The following is a 20251-nucleotide window of genomic DNA, read 5'->3' on the forward strand; positions in this document are numbered from 1 at the left end:
CCCATTTCTAATTTTGTCCACTTTTACATATTTTGTATACTTAATGTTATCAGATCTTCAACCACAACCTAATATTATATAAAGTTAACCTGAGTGAACAAATAACGCAACAATTTCATACTTATTTCACACCGCTGTGTGAAAAAGTCATTTCACCCTTACACTTAATAACTGGTTGTGCCATCTTTAACTGCAATTCCTCACATCACTGGAGGAATTTTCGCCCACTCTTCCATGCAGAGCTGATTTAACTCAAGAGACATTTGTGGGTTTTCAAGCATGAACTGCTCGTTTCAAGTCCTGCCACAACATCTCAATTGTGATTAAGTCTGTACTTTGTCTAGGCCATTACAAAACTTCAAATGTGTTGCTTTTTAGCGATTTTCATGTAGACTTGATTGTGTGTTTTGGATCATTTTCTTGCTGCATGACCCAGCTGCGCTTCAGCTTCAGCTCACAGATGGATGACCTGACAGACGGATTCTCCTGTAGAATTATCTGATACAGAGCATAATTTATGGTTCGTTCAATTAAGGCAAGTTGTCCAGGTCCTGAGGAAGCAAAGCATCCCCAAGCCATCACACCACCATCACCATGCTTGACCGTTGGTATAAGGTTCTTACTATGGAATGCAGTGTTTGGTTTTCGCCAGGCATAATGGGACCCATGTGGGCAAGAACTGATTGAATCAATGTTGTTTCCACGTCATCAACCCCAATATGTTCATGTGATGACGTTGAATCAATGTGGAAAATGTTTTTCCATTATGAAAAAGATTGCAGTCAGAGTGCAGTATAACTGCAGTATGCAGCAAATACTTCATCCAAAATAACACCGTTTTTTTTACTGCAGTAATTTTGAAGTGTAACTGCAGTTAGAGTGCAGTATAACTTCAGTTCAAATGCAGTACACTGCAGTTATTCTGCAATTATTGCATCCAAAATACCAGACTGCAGTTATTGCACGTTTACTGCAGTTTCAAAACTGCAATCTTTTTTTGTAAAGGTTACACCCAACTAAAATCCAATGTCATGGTGAATGTTTTGGTTGATTTCACGTTGAATTCAAATTAGTTGACAACTCAAGGATGTTTCGTGCCCAAAACATCCCTGGGTACAAAATCTATTATGTCAATCTTCTATGGACCTTTCAAATCTACAGAAGCACATACCTTTTAGTTTCAGAATAGGGGTTATGATGTTTGTGTGTTTTATAGTATAAATAACATTGAGACAAAGCTTCACTCATTATTTTTCTGTTCATGTTGTAATCATTTGTTTCAGTGCTGACGTTTTTGTTTGATTCTAGATGTCACACAGCACAATAGCCTGATTACCCGAGCAAGCATGCACACGTTTTCCCTCTCGAGTTTGTGCAGTCAATCCATGTTGCCTTGGTTACAGGGATGGGCTCCACTGGCAATAAATACACCACACCTTAACTGACTCTCAGGTGTGGCATCTGTGTCCACGCAATTATGAGTTCAGCAAAGCCATAACGTTTACCTCTTTCACTGAAAAGTTAGTGTACTTTTACAAAGACATTGAAAAGTTTGTCGGCCCGTGAACCAAATACCATCAACAAGGTAATGTTACACATTTGTTGCTTCGTATTGTATCTACGCACATGCATTCCTGTCTCAAGTTGTCTTTACCAGTTCATCGCATGAATCTAAGCAAGACAAACGTGGTGATATTGGGGCAATTTAAATGTGTTCTTACTGGTGTAAGGGTCTTACAAAAGGAATTTTACATTTCCATTATAATACAAGCTTTGAAAAATAAAGTACAAAGCGGTGAAAGACAGTGGGTGTTGATAGCCTTGCCTTAGATACAGTACTATAGTACATTTATTGCGATCCTTAAAACTGAACAGTGTACGTCTCTAGGTTTTCCACTAGAGGCCAGCATAGGAAAAAATCCCTCAGTATCCAATAATTTGGCAGAACTGATCAGACATGAACTTGTTGGTGTTACATTTTTTTTATATCGTCATTTCTTTTCACACTCTTTATTCTTCTCAAATTAAAATATGAAGGTACAGCAAAAGTTTATCCTCAGTTGTAATAGCTGTTTGGACTTGGTTTGCTGATACTCTGACATCAACTGTGTCCACAGCTACTATCAGGAAACTTGGCACTGTGAACCTACACAGCAACAACATGGAGCAAAGAGAGGAGGCGCAAGAAGAGGAGAAGGACATTTACATTCCCAGGTCAGCGGTTATGGTCATCAGACTGAATTGTTTTGGTTGGACTAAATTCAATACATTAGTTATATTATCAACATACTAAATATCCAAACATCTGCTTTTTTTACAATGAAACATCTATATCTAATTACAATTCCATAGAAATATAATTGTTGACCTTTCTTAACATTGTAGGTCACCTCCCAGGAATGCTCATGGCACAAATGAAGTCTTGGGGAACCCCACATTAGCTGCTGATGACAGACCAGGTAACACTTCAATTCAAAATGGCAATGTTGTAACAGAACAGTCACTGTTATAAAGCTACATATAAATACAAATCCTAATAATTAAATGTCATGATAGCCCCGCCCAGCAGCCTGGCTCTGATGGAGCCCCGACCCAGGAAGAAGCGCCTGATGGCCCCTGCACTAAGTCTGACACTGGATCGCAGTGACTCGGCGGTGTCCGACGACTATGCCACAGCTGCCCTCATTCCCTCCCCCGATGACGACGACCTGGGACTGGACATCGACTTGGATGCCATGGAAACGCCCTCGGACAGCGAGTCCCTCCACTTTCCAGTGCACGACATGGATTTGGAGGGTGAGGACAGGGTGCAGTGGACAGGACAGACTAACAGCCTTTATCTTTGGTCTGTTTCTTCACTCTCACAGGTCCAAGATCAACCCATTAACTTATTGAACCACTTTCACTTTGATTATATTTGACATTTTTCACATTAGATAGACACAAATGTTGGACAATACATAATACAGCTATTATCTTTATATATGCTTTGTATTAGGTGATCTTGACCCCATAGATATAATATATTATAGATAGTACACAACCACTCTCTGTCTATGCATTGTGTTACCTACCAGACATTATGGGAAATTTACCATTGAAACCTTATTCCCATTCACAGATGACCTGCTTCATCTGGGAGTGGCATCACGTTGCCATAAGGCCTTTGGGTCAGTACCAGAGCAGATGGGAGTGGGCTCTCTTGACCAAGACCAGGTGGACAGCCAGGGCACTAGGTGGCGCAGGTTCTGCATGGGAGACCCTCCTCAGGAGAGTCTGGTCAACATGAGTGTACTGGAGCCTTACCTTCGAGTCTTGTCCCATGGGGGTGAGTCCAGAATCCCAGCACTCACTTAACCTGTTGCACTTGCCTATCGGAGTTTTTTTCAGGCCAACGGAATTCGGCTAATGTGAGCGTTTGTTGTGAGATTAACTTGGATGACACAAAGAGCATCTTCACTTTCTTTTTTGCATCTTTATTTTTCCCTCATCCAAATGTTGTTTTCCATCCAGGTTACTATGGAGATGGGTCTAATGACATCATTGTGTTCTCTTCCTGCTATCTCCCTGAAAACACCATGGAGAACTACCAGCATGTCATGGACAACCTATTCAGGTGTGAGAGCTAATAGTAAAACACTATCTGAATTGGCCCCTCTTCAGGTCAACATAACTAACGCCAGCACCACTAAACATTGCAGGTACATTGTGGGAACGTTGGACCTGATGGTGGCGGAGAACTACGTCATTGTGTACCTGTGTGCCATGGCCCAGCGCAACAAGCTCCCCGGCATTGGCTGGCTCAGAGAGTGTTACACCACCATTGACAGAAGGTTAGTTCTGTTTACTCAAATAGGCTTAGTTTGTGATCCTATTTCAGAAAATTATATTCCACAGTGAGTAACAAAACAGTACAAAAATCATTCAACTCATCAGTCTCTCATGTCAGTCAAGTCTCCAAGTTGTAGGCCACGTTCCAAGCCGTATACATTGCAGTCATCAACTGTGCAGTCAGAATGCTCAGGATGTGGTTAGTGGATATGTTTAACAGCTATCCAGGCATTGTGAGATCTGGCAAATGCAATGTAGTTGGCATAGAATGCAGCGTAAGTCAAGTCTCAAGTTATTTTATGCCAAGTAATTAAGTCTCAAGTAATCAAAATCGTTGAAATTTGTCTCAGTCGGTGAAGAATATGTATCAGAGTGGAAAATCAACTAAGCTGGCTATCTCAAGACTTCGAAGAAGAGCAGGATGTTTTCCGTGTCAACTGTACAGGTGAAAACTGGATGACAGTAGTGCCAAGTGTGTTGCATATTCAAGTGTGCAATTTTAGATTTTCCCGCCAAAACCCTCTCTGCTAGCAGGTTCTGTTTGTTCAGTAAGACCCAGACAGGAACAGTCCTCAGCCACCTGTTGTTCCAGATGATCTTGAAGAGGTTTAGTGCCTCCTGCAGTCGGTTGGTCTGACTGTGCTCCTGCATCACCATGTCATAGCTGCTGCTGTCCACCACAAAAAATAACATCCCACACATCAGCAAAACATTGCATCCACTTTCTGCTTTTGTACCTCTGACCTCTAACATTAGATACATTAAACCTTGAAAACATCTCACATCCTGAAGCCTTTTTACTGTTGTTTTGTATGGAATGCATCTTCTCCTCTGCACTGAGTTCCACATGTAAATATTGCATCTGATTTACTATCATGCTTTTCCCAGATTCACCAGCTCCTAACGGTAGTTATAATTAAAATACAACCTGTGGATTAAGGCCTTGACAGTATCTGTTAAGACTACTTCTGTTTATTCGGCATGCCTAATTAGTTGATAAGTGTACATTTAATATATATATATATAAAATAAGTCTTCTTCAGTCTGAGAAATTAAGAAAATGGCAAAGTGTTACATCAGACCCCTTCCTCCCCTAAAATGGCACTCTGTGTCTGGCAACGAAGTGGGACGACAGAACGCATCCTCTGCCCCTCTCAGAAGCTTGATTCCTAGAACGTTTTCACTGTGAATCCGCAATGAAGTCATCAAGCATAATGTAGATGTAAAAGTTCAGAAATTAATCTAAATATAGGCAATGTGTTTTCAAATCGAGATTCCCACGATGTCTTACTGTGGAGACACACTGAATTTTTGCGCTATTCTCTAGAATCAATCGATTTTCACAAGTAGCCCAGAATTTTGACATTCAAAACAATGCAGTTCCGTCAAAGCGGAAGCTATATGTTCCTCTTCCCTTCCCCACAGCGAGAGTAAAGCAGGTAGAACGATAATTTAGAATGAAACTTCTGAAACAAATGTTTACGCAATTCCACTAAAATGGACGCATGCGATCATTACATAAAGCTCGTTGCTGATTCGAAAGTCTTGCTGTAGCAGCACTGCCCAAATTGTATATGTATATTCTTTATTGCCCAACCTTGTAATTTCCCCAACTTGGCATCTGGTGAAATAAATGTAGGACTCGGCTAGTGGGAACGTGTTGTTTGTGTTAGGAGTTTGTGTAGAAGCAGAATTATTGTATCGAATGTGAATGATCCAGGGTGTAGTCCTTAAAGTCCAACTTGCTCTGATATGATCTGGCTGTATGCAAATCAGGGCAAAACACTCCACCCAAAACCTATTAATTTGTAGTATTCTATGGCCCATTCAAATAAATTATATCATTATATGACATCATATTTTATTCAACTGGGCAATTTGTTGTATGAATGATATAGTTGTGTCCCTACTCAAAGGCAAGTAAGCCTAGTAGTTGATTAGTCTGGCTAACACCTAACACTCAAAGTCCTCCAGAGTCTGAAATGGCTCTTTGATGTTGTCGTCACAATGTGTCAATGATGGGGGCTGTGCTTTTACTGGTTGGCTCTACTCTGTGTCTGTCACTTTAACACCCACAGGCACAGCCACATACAGCCCCAGAGCACCGCCCCTTTCATTACATGTTTTGATTTTCAAATCCAAACAACAAGGGGTCTCAACCCCGAGGAAAAAAACTACATTTGAGAGAACCAATCAGACCAGTGTGTTCAAAGCTCTCCGTGTGCTGTGAGTCACGTGGGTTGTGTCATCCAGGTTAGTAGCCTGAACCACCATCCTGTCTGCTGCGCTCTCCTTTAGTAAAACAGAATATCAGCTACCATGTCGAGTCTCAAGTCATCGAATTTCTGACTCATCGTGATCTAACTCAAGTCTGCACCTCATTAGGTAATTATTATGTAATGACTATTTAACCATATTATCACAAAGTAATACCAGTAGGCTACTTTTATACCCCTATCAGTACTTTTAATTTTTTTAAACTACTTAAAAAAAATAAAAATTACTTAAAGCGTAAACCTGCAGTTAAACCCTCAGTAAATATTCCCAGGTAATGCCATGTACTGTATACTTAAACAAATTGTGTATGAGAGTTTGAATGTGCAGTGTAGCAACCATACTGTATGTACAGTATAGGAAGCAACCCACAGCAAGTAGCTGGCCATAAGTGTGTCCACATTGGGCCTTAGCATCCAACAAGTTCACGAGAGCCTGCTTTGTCACTCCTCCTTCTTCAGCCAGAGGATGGCGTCAAAGCCAAAGTGTAGTTATGAGTTTCCTCCTGACTTCCCTCACAGCCGACCTACAGTTCTCAGGCTAGGAGGAAGTAGATTTCAGGGTCGTGTTCATTAGGCACCAAATGGAAGAAAATGGACTGAAACAGGTACGGACTACATTGACTTTTAAAACGTTTGACATTGTATGCCCTAATGAACACAACCTTGTAATGAGTGTTATTTTTTTCAGGATGGTTACAACAGTGTCCAAAGGCTTGTGTACAGTATGGCCACTAACATAATTTCTAGAAAGCTTTGATGTTCTAAACCTCGACCTGGGTCTCCTTAATCCTAATAATGTGACTAAATGTCTGGACCCAGTAAAGGTAGCAAGTGAACTACTGGAGGAAAAAAGCTGCTAAGACCATCACACTAACCTAGTATCTTGTTGAAATGAAGGTCTAAACTTGACTATTCATGTCCCTTTATATTATCTGACTATACTTAGTCACATATCAAATATGTGTCAAGATTTCTAGAGGTTGCCTATAGTTCAGACACTCATATACAGTTGAAGTCGGAAGTTTACATACACTTAGGTTGGAGTCATTAAAACTCGTTTTTCAACCACTCCACAAATTTCTTGTTAACAAACTATAGTACTGGCAAGTCGGTTAGGACATCTACTTTGTGCATGACACAACACATTTTTCCAACAATTGTTTACTGATAGATTATTTCACTTATAATTCACTGTATCACAATTCCAGTGGGTCAGAAGTTTACATACACTCAGTTGACTGTGCCGTTAAACAGCTTGGAGAATTCCAGAAAATTATGTCATGGCTTTAGAAGCTTCTGATAGGCTAATTGACATAATTTGAGTCAATTGGAGGTGTACCTCTGGATGTATTTCAAGGTCTACCTTCAAACTCAGTGCCTCTTTGCTTGACATCATGGGAAAATCAAAAGAAATCAGCCAAGACCTCAGGAAAAAAATTGTAGACCTCCACAAGTCTGGTTCATCCTTGGGAGTAATTTCCAAACGCTTGAAGGTACCACGTTCATCTGTACAAACAATAGTACGCAAGTATAAACACCATGGGACCACGCAGCTGTCATACCGCTCAGGAAGGAGACGCGTTCTGTCTCCTTGAGATGAATGTACTTTGGTGTGAAAGTGCAAATCAATCCCAGAACAACAGCAAAGGACCTTGTGAAGATGCTGGAGGAAACAGGTACAAAAGTATTTATATCCACAGTAAAAACGAGTCCTATATCGACATAACCTGAAAGGCCGCTCAGTAAGGTAGAAACCACTGCTCCAAAACCGCCATAAAAAAAGCCAGACTACGGTTTGCAACTGCACATGGGAACAAAGATCGTACTTTTTGGAGCAATGTCCTCTGGTCTGATGAAACGAAAATAGAACTGTTTGGCCATAATAATCATCGTTATGTTTGGAGGAAAAAGGGAGAGGCTTGCAAGCCGAAGAACACCATCCCAATCGTGAAGCACGGGGGTGGCAGCATCATGTTGTGGGGGTGCTTTGCTGCAGGAGGGACTGGTGCACTTCACCAAATAGTTGACATCATGAGGAAGGAAAATTATGTGGATATATTGAAGCAACATCTCAAGACATCAGTCAGGAAGTTAAAGCTTGGTCGCAAATGGGTCTTCCAAATGGACAATGACCCCAAGCATACTTCCAAAGTTGTGGCAAAATGGCTTAAGGACAACAAAGTCAAGGTTTTGGAGTGGCCATCCAAAGCCCTGACCTCAAGCCTATAGAAAATGTGTGGGCAGAACTGAAAAAGTATGTGCGAGCAAGTTGACCTGCAAACCTGACTCAGTTACACCAGCTCTGTCAGGAGGAATGGGCCAAAATTAACCCAAATTATTGTGGGAAGCTTGTGGAAGGCTACCCAAAACGTTTGACCCAAGTTAAACAATTTAAAGGCAATGCCACCAAATACTAATTGAGTGTATGTAAACTTCTGACCCAATGGGAATGTGATGAAAGAAATAAAAGCTGAAATAAATAATTCTCTCTAGTATTATTCTGACATTTCACATTCTTAAAATAAAGTGGTGATCCTAACTGACCTCAGACAGGGAATGTTTACTAGGATTAAATGTCATTAAATTGTGAAAAACTGAGTTTAAATGTATTTGGCTAACTTCCGACTTCAACTGTATTTGTGATATGGTTTTGGACCCAAGAGACCAGGGGTAGCGGAGTACTCAGGTTGCGGTGCAGGGTTTGAGCATAGCCTGAAGGTAGGGAAGGCCAGTTCCTCTTGCTGCTCTGTAGGCAAGTATCATTGCCTTGTAGTGGATGCGAGCTACAACTGGAAGCCAGTGGAGTGTGTGGAGGAGCGGGGTGACATAGGAGAATTTGGTAAGGTTGAACAATAGGCGGGCTGCAGCGTTCTGGATAAGTTGCAGGGGTTTAATGCACAAGCGGGGAGCCCAGCCAACAGTGAGTTGCAGTAGTCCAGACGAGAGATGACAAGTGCCTGGATTAGGACTTGCGCCACTTTCTGTGTGAGGTAGGGTCGTACTCTACGGATGTTGTAGAGCATTAACCTGCAGGCGCAAGTCACTGCTTTGATGTTTGCAAAGAACGACAGGATGTTGTCCAGGGTCACGTCAAGGTTCTTTGCACTCTGGGAGGGGGACACCGTGGAATTGTCAACCGTGTTGGAGAGGGCTTGGAGCGGTCAGGCTTTCCCCCGGTGAAAGAGCAGCTCCGTGTTGTCTAGGTTGAGCTTGAAGTGGTGGGCCGACATCGAAGCTGAGATATCTGCCAGACACGCAGAGATGTGTGTCACCACCTGGGTATCAGAATCCATATAGCAATGATAGGAGAGACCATGTGAGGATATGACGGAGCCGAGTGACTTGGTGTATACAGTAGAGAGAAGAGGAGAGGGCCTAGAAAAGAACCCTGGGGGACACCAGTAGTGAGAGTACGTGGTTCAGACACAGATCCTCTCCACCTCACCTGATAGGAGCAGCCTGCCAGGTAGAATGCAATCCTACAGACCCTGAAACGCCCAGCCCTGAGAGGAAGGAGAGGAGGATCTGATGGTTCACTGTGTCGATGGTAGCGAATAGATATAGGAGGATGAGAACAGAGGAGAGAGTCAGCTTTGCTAGTGCGGAGAGCCTCTGTGACACAAAGAAGAGCAGTCTCAGTTGAGTGACCAATCTTGAAGCCTGACGTTCTGAGAGAGATAGCGAGAGAGTTGGTAAGAGACAGCACACTCAAGTGTTTTGGAAAGAAAAGAAAGAAGAGATACCTGTCTGTAGTTTTTGATGTCAGAGGGGCCGAGCATTGGTTTCTTGTGGAGGGTAGAGCCTCAGAGGAGACGCAGCCAGTGAGTTGATTAGGGAAGTGAGGAGTGGGAGAAGGTCTCCCGGGATGGTCTGGAGAAGGGAGGAGGGGATGGGGTCGAGCGGGCAGGTTGTTGGGCGGCCGGACCTCACTAGCCGCAGGATTTAATCTGGAGAGAGAAGGGAGAAAGAGGTCAAGGTTTTCGGTAGTTCTGTGTGGGTAGGACCAGTGGATAGGCTGAGTGAATGAGCTGATGTCATCATCCTTCTTTTCAAAGTGGTTGATAAAGTTGTCCGCAGAGAGGGAGGAAGGAGGGGGTGGACGATTAAGGAGGGAGGAGAAGGTGGAAAAGAGTTTCCTAGGGTTAAAGGCAGATCTTGAAATGTAGTGATAAAAAGTGGCTTAAGCAGTGGATACAGAGGGAGAGGAGGGAATGAAGGGATGATAGGTCCTCCGGAAGTGTCGTTTGCTCTCAGCTGCCTGTAGCAATGTTCTGTAAGCTCGCAATGAGTCACTCGATTGTGACGGCTCATGACCACCTAAGTAGGGGCTAAGTGGCTAGGATTGGAGGAGAGGGAGACCGAAAAGGAAACAAAGTTATGATCAGAGACCTGATCAGAGATCAGAGGTTGCCGTGAGATTAATAAGCAAACAGCCTCTAGTAAAGATGAGGTCAAGTGTATTTCCTGCCTTGTGAGTGGGAGGGGACTGGGAAAGGGTCAAAAGTGGCAAGGAGGGGAAAGAAAGAGTTGGAAAGAATTTATTTATTTCACCTTTATTTAACCAGGACAGGCAAGTTGAGAACAAGTTCTCATTTACAATTGCGACCTGGCCAAGATAAAGCAAAGCAGTTCGACACATACAACAACACAGAGTTACACATGGAGTAAAACAAACATACAGTCAATAATACAGTAGAAAAATAAGTCTATATACAATGTGAGCAAATTAGGTGAGATAAGGGAGGTAAAGGCAAAAAAAAGGCCATGGTGGTGAAGTAAATACAATATAGCAAGTAAAACACTGGAATGGTAGATTTGCAGTGGAAGAATGTGCAAAGTAGAGATAGAAATAATGGGGTGCAAATGAGCAAAATAAATAAATAAATACAGTAGGGGAAGAGGTAGTTGTTTTGGCAAAATTATAGATGGGCTATGTACAGGTGCAGTAATCTGTGAGCTGATGTGACAGCTGATGCTTAAAGCTAGTGAGGGAGATAAGTGTTTCCGGTTTCAGAGATTTTTGTAGATGAATCGAAGGCAGACGTCGGGAGGTTGAAGTCGCCCAATATGAAGAGCAGTGAGCCACGGTCAGGAAATGAGCTTATCAAGGTGTCAAGCTCATTGAGGAACTCTAAGGGTACCTGGTGAATGATAGATGACAACAATGTTAACTTCTTACGGCTGAGATCGGCTGAGATCCCGTTAACGGGATCGACTTGACAACAGCCAGTGAAAGTGCAGGGCGCCAAATTCAAACAACAGAAATCTCATAATTAAAATTCCTAAAATATACAAGTATTTTACACCATTTTAAAGATAAACTTGTTGTTAATCCCACCACAGTGTCCGATTTCAAAAAGGCTTTACGACGAAAGCACACCATCTGATTATGTTAGGTCAGTACCTAGTCACAGAAAAACACAGCCATTTTTCCAGCCAAAGAGAGGAGTCACAAAAAGCAGAAATAGAGATAACATTAATCACTAACCTTTGATGATCTTCATCAGATGACACTCATAGGACTTCATGTTACACAATACATTTATGTTTTGTTCGAATAAAGTTCATATTTATATCCAAAAATCTCAGTTTACATTGGCGCGTTATGTTCAGTAATGTTTTGCCTCCAAAACATCCGGTGATTTTGCAGAGAGCCACATCAATTTACAGAAATACTCATAATACACATTGATAAAAGATATAAGTATTATACATGGAACTTTAGATAAACTTCTCCCTAATGCAACCGCTGTGTCAGATTTCAAAAAAACTTTACGGAAAAAGCACACCATGCTATAATCTGAGTACAGCGCTCAGAGACCAAAACAAGCCATACAGATATCCGCCATGTTGTGGAGTCATCAGAAGTCAGAAATAGCATTATAAATATTCACTTACCTTTGATGATCTTCATCAGAATGCACTCCCAGGAATCCCAGTTCCACAATAAATGTTTGTTTTGTTCGATAACGTCCATAATTTATGTACAAATACCTCCTTTTTGTTCTCGCGTTTAGTTCCAAAATCCAAATTGATGACGTGCAGGCCAGACGAAAAGTAAAAAATTCCATTACAGTTTGTAGAAACATGTCAAACGATGTATAGAATCAATTTTTAGGATGTTTTTAACATAAATCTTCAATAATGTTTCAACCGGAGAATTCCTTTGTCTGTAGAAATGCGATGGAACGCAGCTAACTCTCACGGGGACGCGCCTGAGTGAGCTCGTGGCACTCTGGCAGACCCATGACTCAATCAGCTCTTATTCCCTCATACTTCACAGTAGAAGCATCAAACAAGGTTCTACAGACTGTTGACATCTAGTGGAAGCCGTAGGAAGTGCAATATGACCCCATAGACACTGTATATTGGATAGGCAAACCTACAAACCTCAGATTTCCCACTTTTTCTCAGGTTTTTGCCCGCCATATGAGTTCTGTTATACTCACAGACATCATTCAAACAGTTTTAGAAAATTCAGAGTGTTTTCTATCCAAATCTACTAATAATATGCATATCTTAGCTTCTGGGACTGAGTAGCAGGCAGTTTACTCTGGGCACCTTATTCATCCAAGCTACTCAATACTGCCCCCAGCCATAAGAAGTTAAGCTCGAGAGGACAAGTGACAGTGACCACATGGAATTCAAATGAGGAGATGGAGAGGTGAGTGAAAATCTCCACTTAGGAGAAATGAGTAGCCATGTGCCACCACTGCGACGACCAGATGCTCACGGACTATGAGAGAACACATAGTCAGATGAATAGAGATCAGCTGGAGTAGCAGTGTTGTCTGGGCTGATACATGTCTCCGTCAGGGCCAAAAAGTCAAGGGACTGAAGGGCAGCATAGGCTGAGATTAACTGTGTTCTTGACCAAAGATTGGCAGTTCCAAACGCTGGCGGAGTCCAGGAATTCCACATGGGTTGTGCATGGAGGGTACCCTAAATTAGAAGGGTTGCAGTCAAGGGTTGGGGAGCGTCTAAAGCCTACACGGAGAGGAGCGAACTGGGATAGAAAACACAACGATATACTGAACAAAAAATATAAACGCAACATGCAACAATTTCAAAGATTTTACTAAGTTACAGTTCATGCAGGGAAATCAGTCAATTTAAATAAATTCATTAGGCCCTAATCTATGGATTTCACATGACAGGGCAGGGGTGCAGCCATACAGTAGGTGGGCCTTGGAGGGCATAGGCCCATCCACTTGGCAGCCAGGCCCACCCAGTGGGGAGCCAGGCACAGCCAATCAATGAGTTTTTCCCCACCAAAGACTTTATTACAGACAGAAATACTCCTCAGCACCCCACCTCAGATGATCCCGCAGGTGAAGAAGCCGGATGTAGAGGTCCTGGGCTGGCGTGGTTAAACATGGTTTACGGTTGTGAGGCCAGTTGGACATACTGCCAAATTCTCTAAAACAACATTGGAGGCAGCTTATGGGAAAGAAATTAACATTCAATTCTCTGGCAACAGCTCTGGTGGACAGTCCTGCAGTCAGCATGCCAATTGCACGCTCCATCCAAATCTGTGGCATTGTGTTGTGTAACAAAACTTCACATTTTATAGTGGCCTTTTATTGTCCCCAGCACAAGGTGCACCTGTGTAATGATCATGCTGTCTAATCAGCTTCTTGATATGCCACACCTGTCAGATGGATGAATTATCTTGGCAAAGGTTATAAATGCTCACTAACAGGGATGTAAACAAATTTGTGCAAAACATTTTAGAGAAGTAAGCTTTTTGTGCGTTTGGAACTTCTCTGAGATTTTGTGTTTCAGCTCATGAAACATGGAACCAACACTTTACATGTTGCGTTTATATTTTGGTTCTGTATAGTTGACAACGCTACAAAAGAGCAAAATGAGAATCTGAAAATAACAAAGATATTCAAGTGAGAGAGTGGTGTGGAGCCTCTCTATATTTGCTCGATTAACGCCACAGAGGAACTCGGCAGAACCGTCTTTGTTTTCGGCGACGGTACCTCTGCTGACATGACCGCCACTTACAGCGGCCCCTGAGAAAACAGGGGACACTGAAGTACTAACATCATGATGTTTTACATGGATGCCAAGTTCACAGTGTTTAAGAGCTGGTTTCCCAGACAAGATGAAGTGTTTGTGGATGAAAAAGCACTTTCAATAGTTCTGCATAGAACATGCTTTTCGGTCCAGGAGTAGGTTTCACCCGTGTCTGGCAAAGCGGCCCTTAGAGTCTACAGACATGTTCCTTTGTGATGTTTTCTCTACCAATAGAGCTAGCGGTCTGCCTTTTGACACCTGACCATGTCTATCCAACTTCCCCTCTCACTTCCTGTTGTTTGGCTTGGCCCCTGTTAGTGTGAGAGGTAGACCCCTTACTCAGCAGTTTGCGCCTGTCTGGGGAGTCACACAGACTGGGCCCCAAAGAACCTCTGGTAAAGATACAGGTCTTACGGAAGGGTTTAAACCGTCAATCATGGTGATGTGAAAGGTGTGTGTGAGAGAGGTGGTGGACATCTGCAGTAGATATACTGACAGATTGAGAGAACAACTGTTACCTTTACTCTTACACTTGATTCTGTTTTTCTCGTAGGTTGAGGAAGAATCTGAAAGCTCTATACATTGTCCACCCGACCTGGTACATCAAGGCCCTGATCACCATCATCAAGCCCTTCGTCAGGTGAGGACCACCATCCCCTGAGACACCAAGTCCAGTCTGTCAGGGTTGCTGTTGTTGTTGAGTCAATGTTCCCTGTTACTCCATGAAGCAAAAAGGGACAACGATAGAACAATGGGCACTGTTAGAGCAGCCGCCCTGATCTGGTAGCTGTAAGAGTACAACTCTTGTGTATATACACTGCTCAAAAAAATAAAGGGAACACTAAAATAACACATCCTAGATCTGAATGAATGAAATATTCTTATTAAATACTTTTTTCTTTACATAGTTGAATGTGCTGACAACAAAATCACACAAGAATTATCAATGGAAATCCAATTTATCAACCCATGGAGGTCTGGATTTGGAGTCACACTCAAAATTAAAGTGGAAAACCACACTACAGGCTGATCCAACTTTGATGTAATGTCCTTAAAACAAGTCAAAATGAGGCTCAGTAGTGTGTGTGGCCTCCACGTGCCTGTATGACCTCCCTACAACGCCTGGGCATGCTCCTGATGAGGTAGCGGATGGTCTCCTGAGGGATCTCCTCCCAGACCTGGACTAAAGCATTCGCCAACTCCTGGACAGTCTGTGGTGCAACGTGGCGTTGGTGGATGGAGCGAGACATGATGTCCCAGATGTGCTCAATTGGATTCAGGTCTGGGGAACGGGCGGGCCAGTCCATAGCATCAATGCCTTCCTCTTGCAGGAACTGCTGACACACTCCAGCCACATGAGGTCTAGCATTGTCTTGCATTAGGAGGAACCCAGGGCCAACCGCACCAGCATATGGTCTCACAAGGGGTCTGAGGATCTCATCTCGGTACCTAATGGCAGTCAGCCTACCTCTGGCGAGCACATGGAGGGCTGTGCGGCCCCCCAAAGAAATGCCAAACGTCCTGCACGGTGTTGGGCTGTAAGCACAACCCCCACCTGTGGACGTCGGGCCCTCATACCACCCTCATGGAGTCTGAGCAGACACATGCACATTTGTGGCCTGCTGGAGGTCATTTTGCAGGGCTCTGGCAGTGCTCCTCCTGCTCCTCCTTGCACAAAGGCGGAGGTAGCGGTCCTGCTGCTGGGTTGTTGCCCTCCTACAGCCTCCTCCACCTCTCCTGATGTACTGGCCTGTCTCCAGGTAGCGCCTCCATGCTCTGGACACTACGCTGACAGACACAGCAAACCTTCTTGCCACAGCTCGCATTGATGTGCCATCCTGGATGAGCTACACTTCCTGAGCCACTTGTGTGGGTTGTAGACTCCGTCTCATGCTACCACTAGAGTGAAAGCACCGCCAGCATTCAAAAGTGACCAAAACATCAGCCAGGAAGCATAGGAACTGAGAAGTGGTCTGTGGTCACCACCTGCAGAACCACTCCTTTATTGGGGGTGTCTTGCTAATTGCCTATAATTTCCACCTGTTGTCTATTCCATTTGCACAACAGCATGTGAAATTTATTGTCAATCAGTGTTGCTTCCTAAGTGGACAGTTTGATTTCACAGAAGTGTGATTGACTTGGAGTTACATTGTGTTGTTTAAGTGTTCCCTTTATTTTTTTGAGCAGTGTATTTGATCTAAATCATGCTGTTCACTACTGTATCTTTATTTATGACATGTTGGCTCTGTGTCCTCACATAAAACAAATGTCTTCTGGTCCCTTCATCCTCACAGCTCCAAATTCAGTCGCAAGCTTCAGTTTATCGACAGATTTCGGGAGCTGTCCCAGCACATCCCTATTGAGCGTGTGCAGATCCCCGACTGCGTCAGACAGTGAGTGACCTCATCAGACACTCTCACACATTCACAAAGAGCCATGTTAATGAACCCATAAATAGAAAAGCCCAACACCTCATATATGTATTGTGTGACCAATATCGAGTTATTCCTAATCACTCTAACTACTATTGAGCAAATAAAAGTATTTGCTTAAAAAAATATCTGCTTCACAGCGAGAAAATTTTGACCTTATATTTTGACGGTTTATGAAAATGTATGGCCTTTGTGTATGTATTTATTGTTTTTCTAATCTCTTTCCATTCACATAGGTTTGACGAGAACATGGACAGGTGACACGCTCATAATGGGGATCTGGAACACAGTGTAAGGTTAGGTACATGAAGCCAAAAACGTGGACCGAAAAAGGCTCAAATCTGGCAACCCATGACTTTGATACTGAGGATGAACCTGGCTGCCCAATATGATAGCTGTTTACCAATGAGATAACTTTAGTCCTACATCACTTGGCAGAGTATCTACTGAAGGACCACAAGTAGATGCACTGAGTGTACAAAAACTTTATGAACACCTGCTCTTTCCATGACATACTGTCCACTGACCAGGTGAAAGCTATGATCCATTATTGATGTCACTTGTTAAATACACTTGAATTAGTGTAGATGAAGGGGAAGAAACAGGTTAAAGAAGGATTTGGGCAAGACAAAATATTAAAGTGCCAGGTGCACCAGTTCATGTCAAGACCTGCAATGCTGCTGGGGTTTTCATGCTCAACTGTGTCCCGTGTGTATCAAGAATGCTCCACCACCCAAAGGACATCCTGCCAACTTGACTGTGGGAAGCATTGGAGTCAACAAGGGCCAGCATCCCGGTAGGGACGTTCGACACCTTGTAGAGTCCATGCCCCGACGAATTGAGGCTGTTCTGAGGGTAAAGTGAGGGTGTAACTCAATATTAGGATGGTGTTCTTAATGTTTTGTACACTCAGTTGTAAGTACAATGTAACAATGTGTATATACACTAATTATTACATTACTATCTACCATGTACAGTGGCGACCCGTCATTCAGGGCAAGTGGGGCAGGGCTCCACCTGCTTTGAGCCCAACATTTTGGGGGCTTTTCTGTTTTGCATGTTATTATGGCGTTAATACTTGACACATATCAGTTTGCAAACAATGTAAAGAAAATAATACAAACATGGCCTCTTTTTGTTTTCTTGAGTAAGGCAGCTCCAAAATACAGGTGTTTCAGCTTAGCTCACTGCTTTCTGTGGTGGTGGGGCAAGCCAGCAGAAAATACGGAGCGTTGCGCCGTGATTGGCTCAGTGTTCTGTCATTCATGGGGACACTACGTCACCGCCAAGTCTAAAGGTAGAGATAGAAAATGTAAGCCTTTTGGGTGCTGCCATATAGTTACATTAGAAGTGCCCATCCAAGAAGGTTCAAGGTCATTGGCCACAGATAAAATGATGTCAAATCACGTTATATCTACAGTAGCTTTGATTGGACTGTTATCATACTTTCAAAATCTTAGCTAGCAGTCATCATCATGAATCAAGTTGACAATCTACTGGTAAATAATTTTAAATCCTTCTCATATGAAGAGAAATAATGAAGCGAAATTATAGATAAAATGTACCGGTGCTCATCGGCCATTGGACATAAACATTACACAACGAGTTGGAAATCGTAAATTCAACAATGAGTGGTTTGGAAGGAATCAGTGGCTAACTGCAAGCATTGCAAAGCAATCACTAGCCTGCTATTCAGTGGAGTGGTTATGTTGTCTAAGATTAAGGGTCTCTTTTCCTAGTTTAAAATGATAAACATTCAAAATTGGCCATGCTGTCACTGAAGCATTGTGCCGCACTCACACCAATTGTTAACTCAGAACTGCAAAATCTGACTTCAGTGAGTTAAAGACAACTGGGAACTCGGGAAAAACGAGCTATGACTGGGAAAATACGTTTTGAACTTTCATCCAACTCGGAATTGTAAATTCGGAACTCAGGCCTCTTTCTAGAGCTACGACCTGAAAATCACTGACGTCATCATGATTCAAATTTTTGTTGTTGGAGTTCCCAGTTGTCTTGAAAGCACCATAAATCCAGAGAATGCCAGACTTTAATGACAAAGTTTGATGACAAAATTTGCAGACGAAGGACCGCCACACCACCTTCCTGTTTAAGTGAGCACAGCACAGCAAGGTGAGTCCAAAAATGTCTTGTATGCTGCTGCATAATTTATGTAATATGCCAGGGAGATAGTATTACTTTCTTAGCTACAGTATACATAAATGTGTGTTGTGTAGTAAGCTGTTATTAGCCCATGTGCCTCACCCTAATAATTGTCTATTTTCACCTTTTTATTTCGCCAACTGTTCTGATTTGGTGGTGCATATATAGCCTATAAAGTGTTTTTGAGAAATGTAATCATCGATTATTGTAAGAGCTTTCATTCTGCTTATATGCCCCCTTTGTTTATCCTACAGTTCTGACTTGGTGTACAGGGAGAACACTAAGAATGGCACATGTTCTGAATTATGTTGCGCTACATTTCAAAAGTGCTGAACAAATAGTTATATTGACTACGTCCATCCTAGCTTGGTCATTAATGTCTTGATCAAAATTACAGATTGCCTATTATCTGCTTGTCGTCGCCTTACGCCATAGTTTGTACATCTCAATTGTCAGTAAAAATTACATTTGTTTAAGTAAGTCAGCCATATCAGCTAAGGCAGTAAATTAGGCTGAATGAACTGTTTTTCTGCCAGACAAGGCTCCTCTGATAGCCAGGCGTAGCAGTGGTAAGGTGTTGGGACTCTGCTGTTGGGACAGCTTCATGTAGGCCCTAACAGTTTGTGGGCACCGTTTATCACTGTTATAGTGCAATTAATGTATTGTTTAGTGTTGTGAAGTGGCTTAGCTGGCATTCATCCCACTTTCTTTTTTTTGCCCCACCAAAATTGATGTGCTAAAATCACCACTGACCATGTAAATACATCAGTTTTAGGACACTGTAAAGTTGGGCCTCCTTCTCACATCTTTTTCTGTCACAAAATACATTTTATAGATTGATATCACTCCTTGTGGTCCCCTTTCTTACTGTCATCAATGTATAAAGGAGAGACCCTTTTTAAACACAGTTCTGAATCACAGATTCACTCCCAACTATTGCGTAATATTGGAAGGATTTTATACTGTAGTTTAACTACACTGGCATCAGATACAGTATGGCTCTCATTACTGTTACTGGGCAGATTGACAATGACCTCCTGCCAAAGCTCTGGCTCAGCTACAATGTAAAACCTATGACTTCACTGGCTTTAATTCCACTGGCGACATTGATCTTTCATCTCACTTTACACCAGTGAATAGTTTGTCAATTGTGATCCACTCATGACGTTATTGGATTATAAAAATAAATAAAAAATGTATGCTCCAAGTCAACATTGATAAGGATGTGTGTTTAAATTGTCTTTATTGATTCCTTATTAATCTGCAATAATACAAAATTAACTGAGAAAGCGTGTATCAGACAAATCGTCTACAAAGCTGGTGTATCAGGGATGGATAGATAAGCAAGCTGTCATATGACTCATCATTGACAATTAGTTATGATGGAAGCATTGGCTGGGATGTTTCTTTTCAAATGTGATTTTCATTTCATCCTTTTCTATTTTCATTTTTGTCCTAATAGCATAACTTTCTCAAATGTTTATCTACCAAGAGAAAACAATTTGGCTCCCGAGTTTCGCAGCC

The 20251-nt window shown here is 42.4% G+C and overlaps 1 protein-coding gene across 1 annotated transcript; it reads left to right on the forward strand.

Annotated features, from left to right (window-relative positions):
- The first annotated feature begins 1451 nt into the window (after positions 1-1451).
- LOC139558656 (BCL2/adenovirus E1B 19 kDa protein-interacting protein 2-like) lies at positions 1452-17687 on the forward strand. Its single transcript, XM_071373922.1, has 10 exons — positions 1452-1585; positions 2118-2214; positions 2386-2459; positions 2557-2796; positions 3122-3328; positions 3514-3616; positions 3702-3833; positions 14686-14772; positions 16427-16525; positions 16801-17687. Exons 2-10 carry the CDS (start codon positions 2162-2164, stop codon positions 16823-16825), a joined length of 1020 nt encoding a protein of 339 aa, XP_071230023.1. The 5' UTR covers positions 1452-1585; positions 2118-2161; the 3' UTR covers positions 16826-17687.
- The last annotated feature ends 2564 nt before the right edge of the window (positions 17688-20251 follow it).

This window comes from Salvelinus alpinus, chromosome 29 (genome assembly GCF_045679555.1).
Source record: "Salvelinus alpinus chromosome 29, SLU_Salpinus.1, whole genome shotgun sequence".
Classification (NCBI taxonomy): Eukaryota; Metazoa; Chordata; class Actinopteri; order Salmoniformes; family Salmonidae; genus Salvelinus; species Salvelinus alpinus.

Excerpts from the sequence above, each read along its gene's own strand:
- LOC139558656 (XM_071373922.1), top strand. The coding sequence starts at position 2,162 with ATGGAGCAAAGAGAGGAGGCGCAAGAAGAGGAGAAGGACATTTACATT. Across the intron at positions 2,797-3,121 it reads GCACGACATGGATTTGGAGG|ATGACCTGCTTCATCTGGGA; the intron begins GTGAGGACAGGG and ends TCCCATTCACAG. Across the intron at positions 3,834-14,685 it reads TACACCACCATTGACAGAAG|GTTGAGGAAGAATCTGAAAG; the intron begins GTTAGTTCTGTT and ends TTTTTCTCGTAG.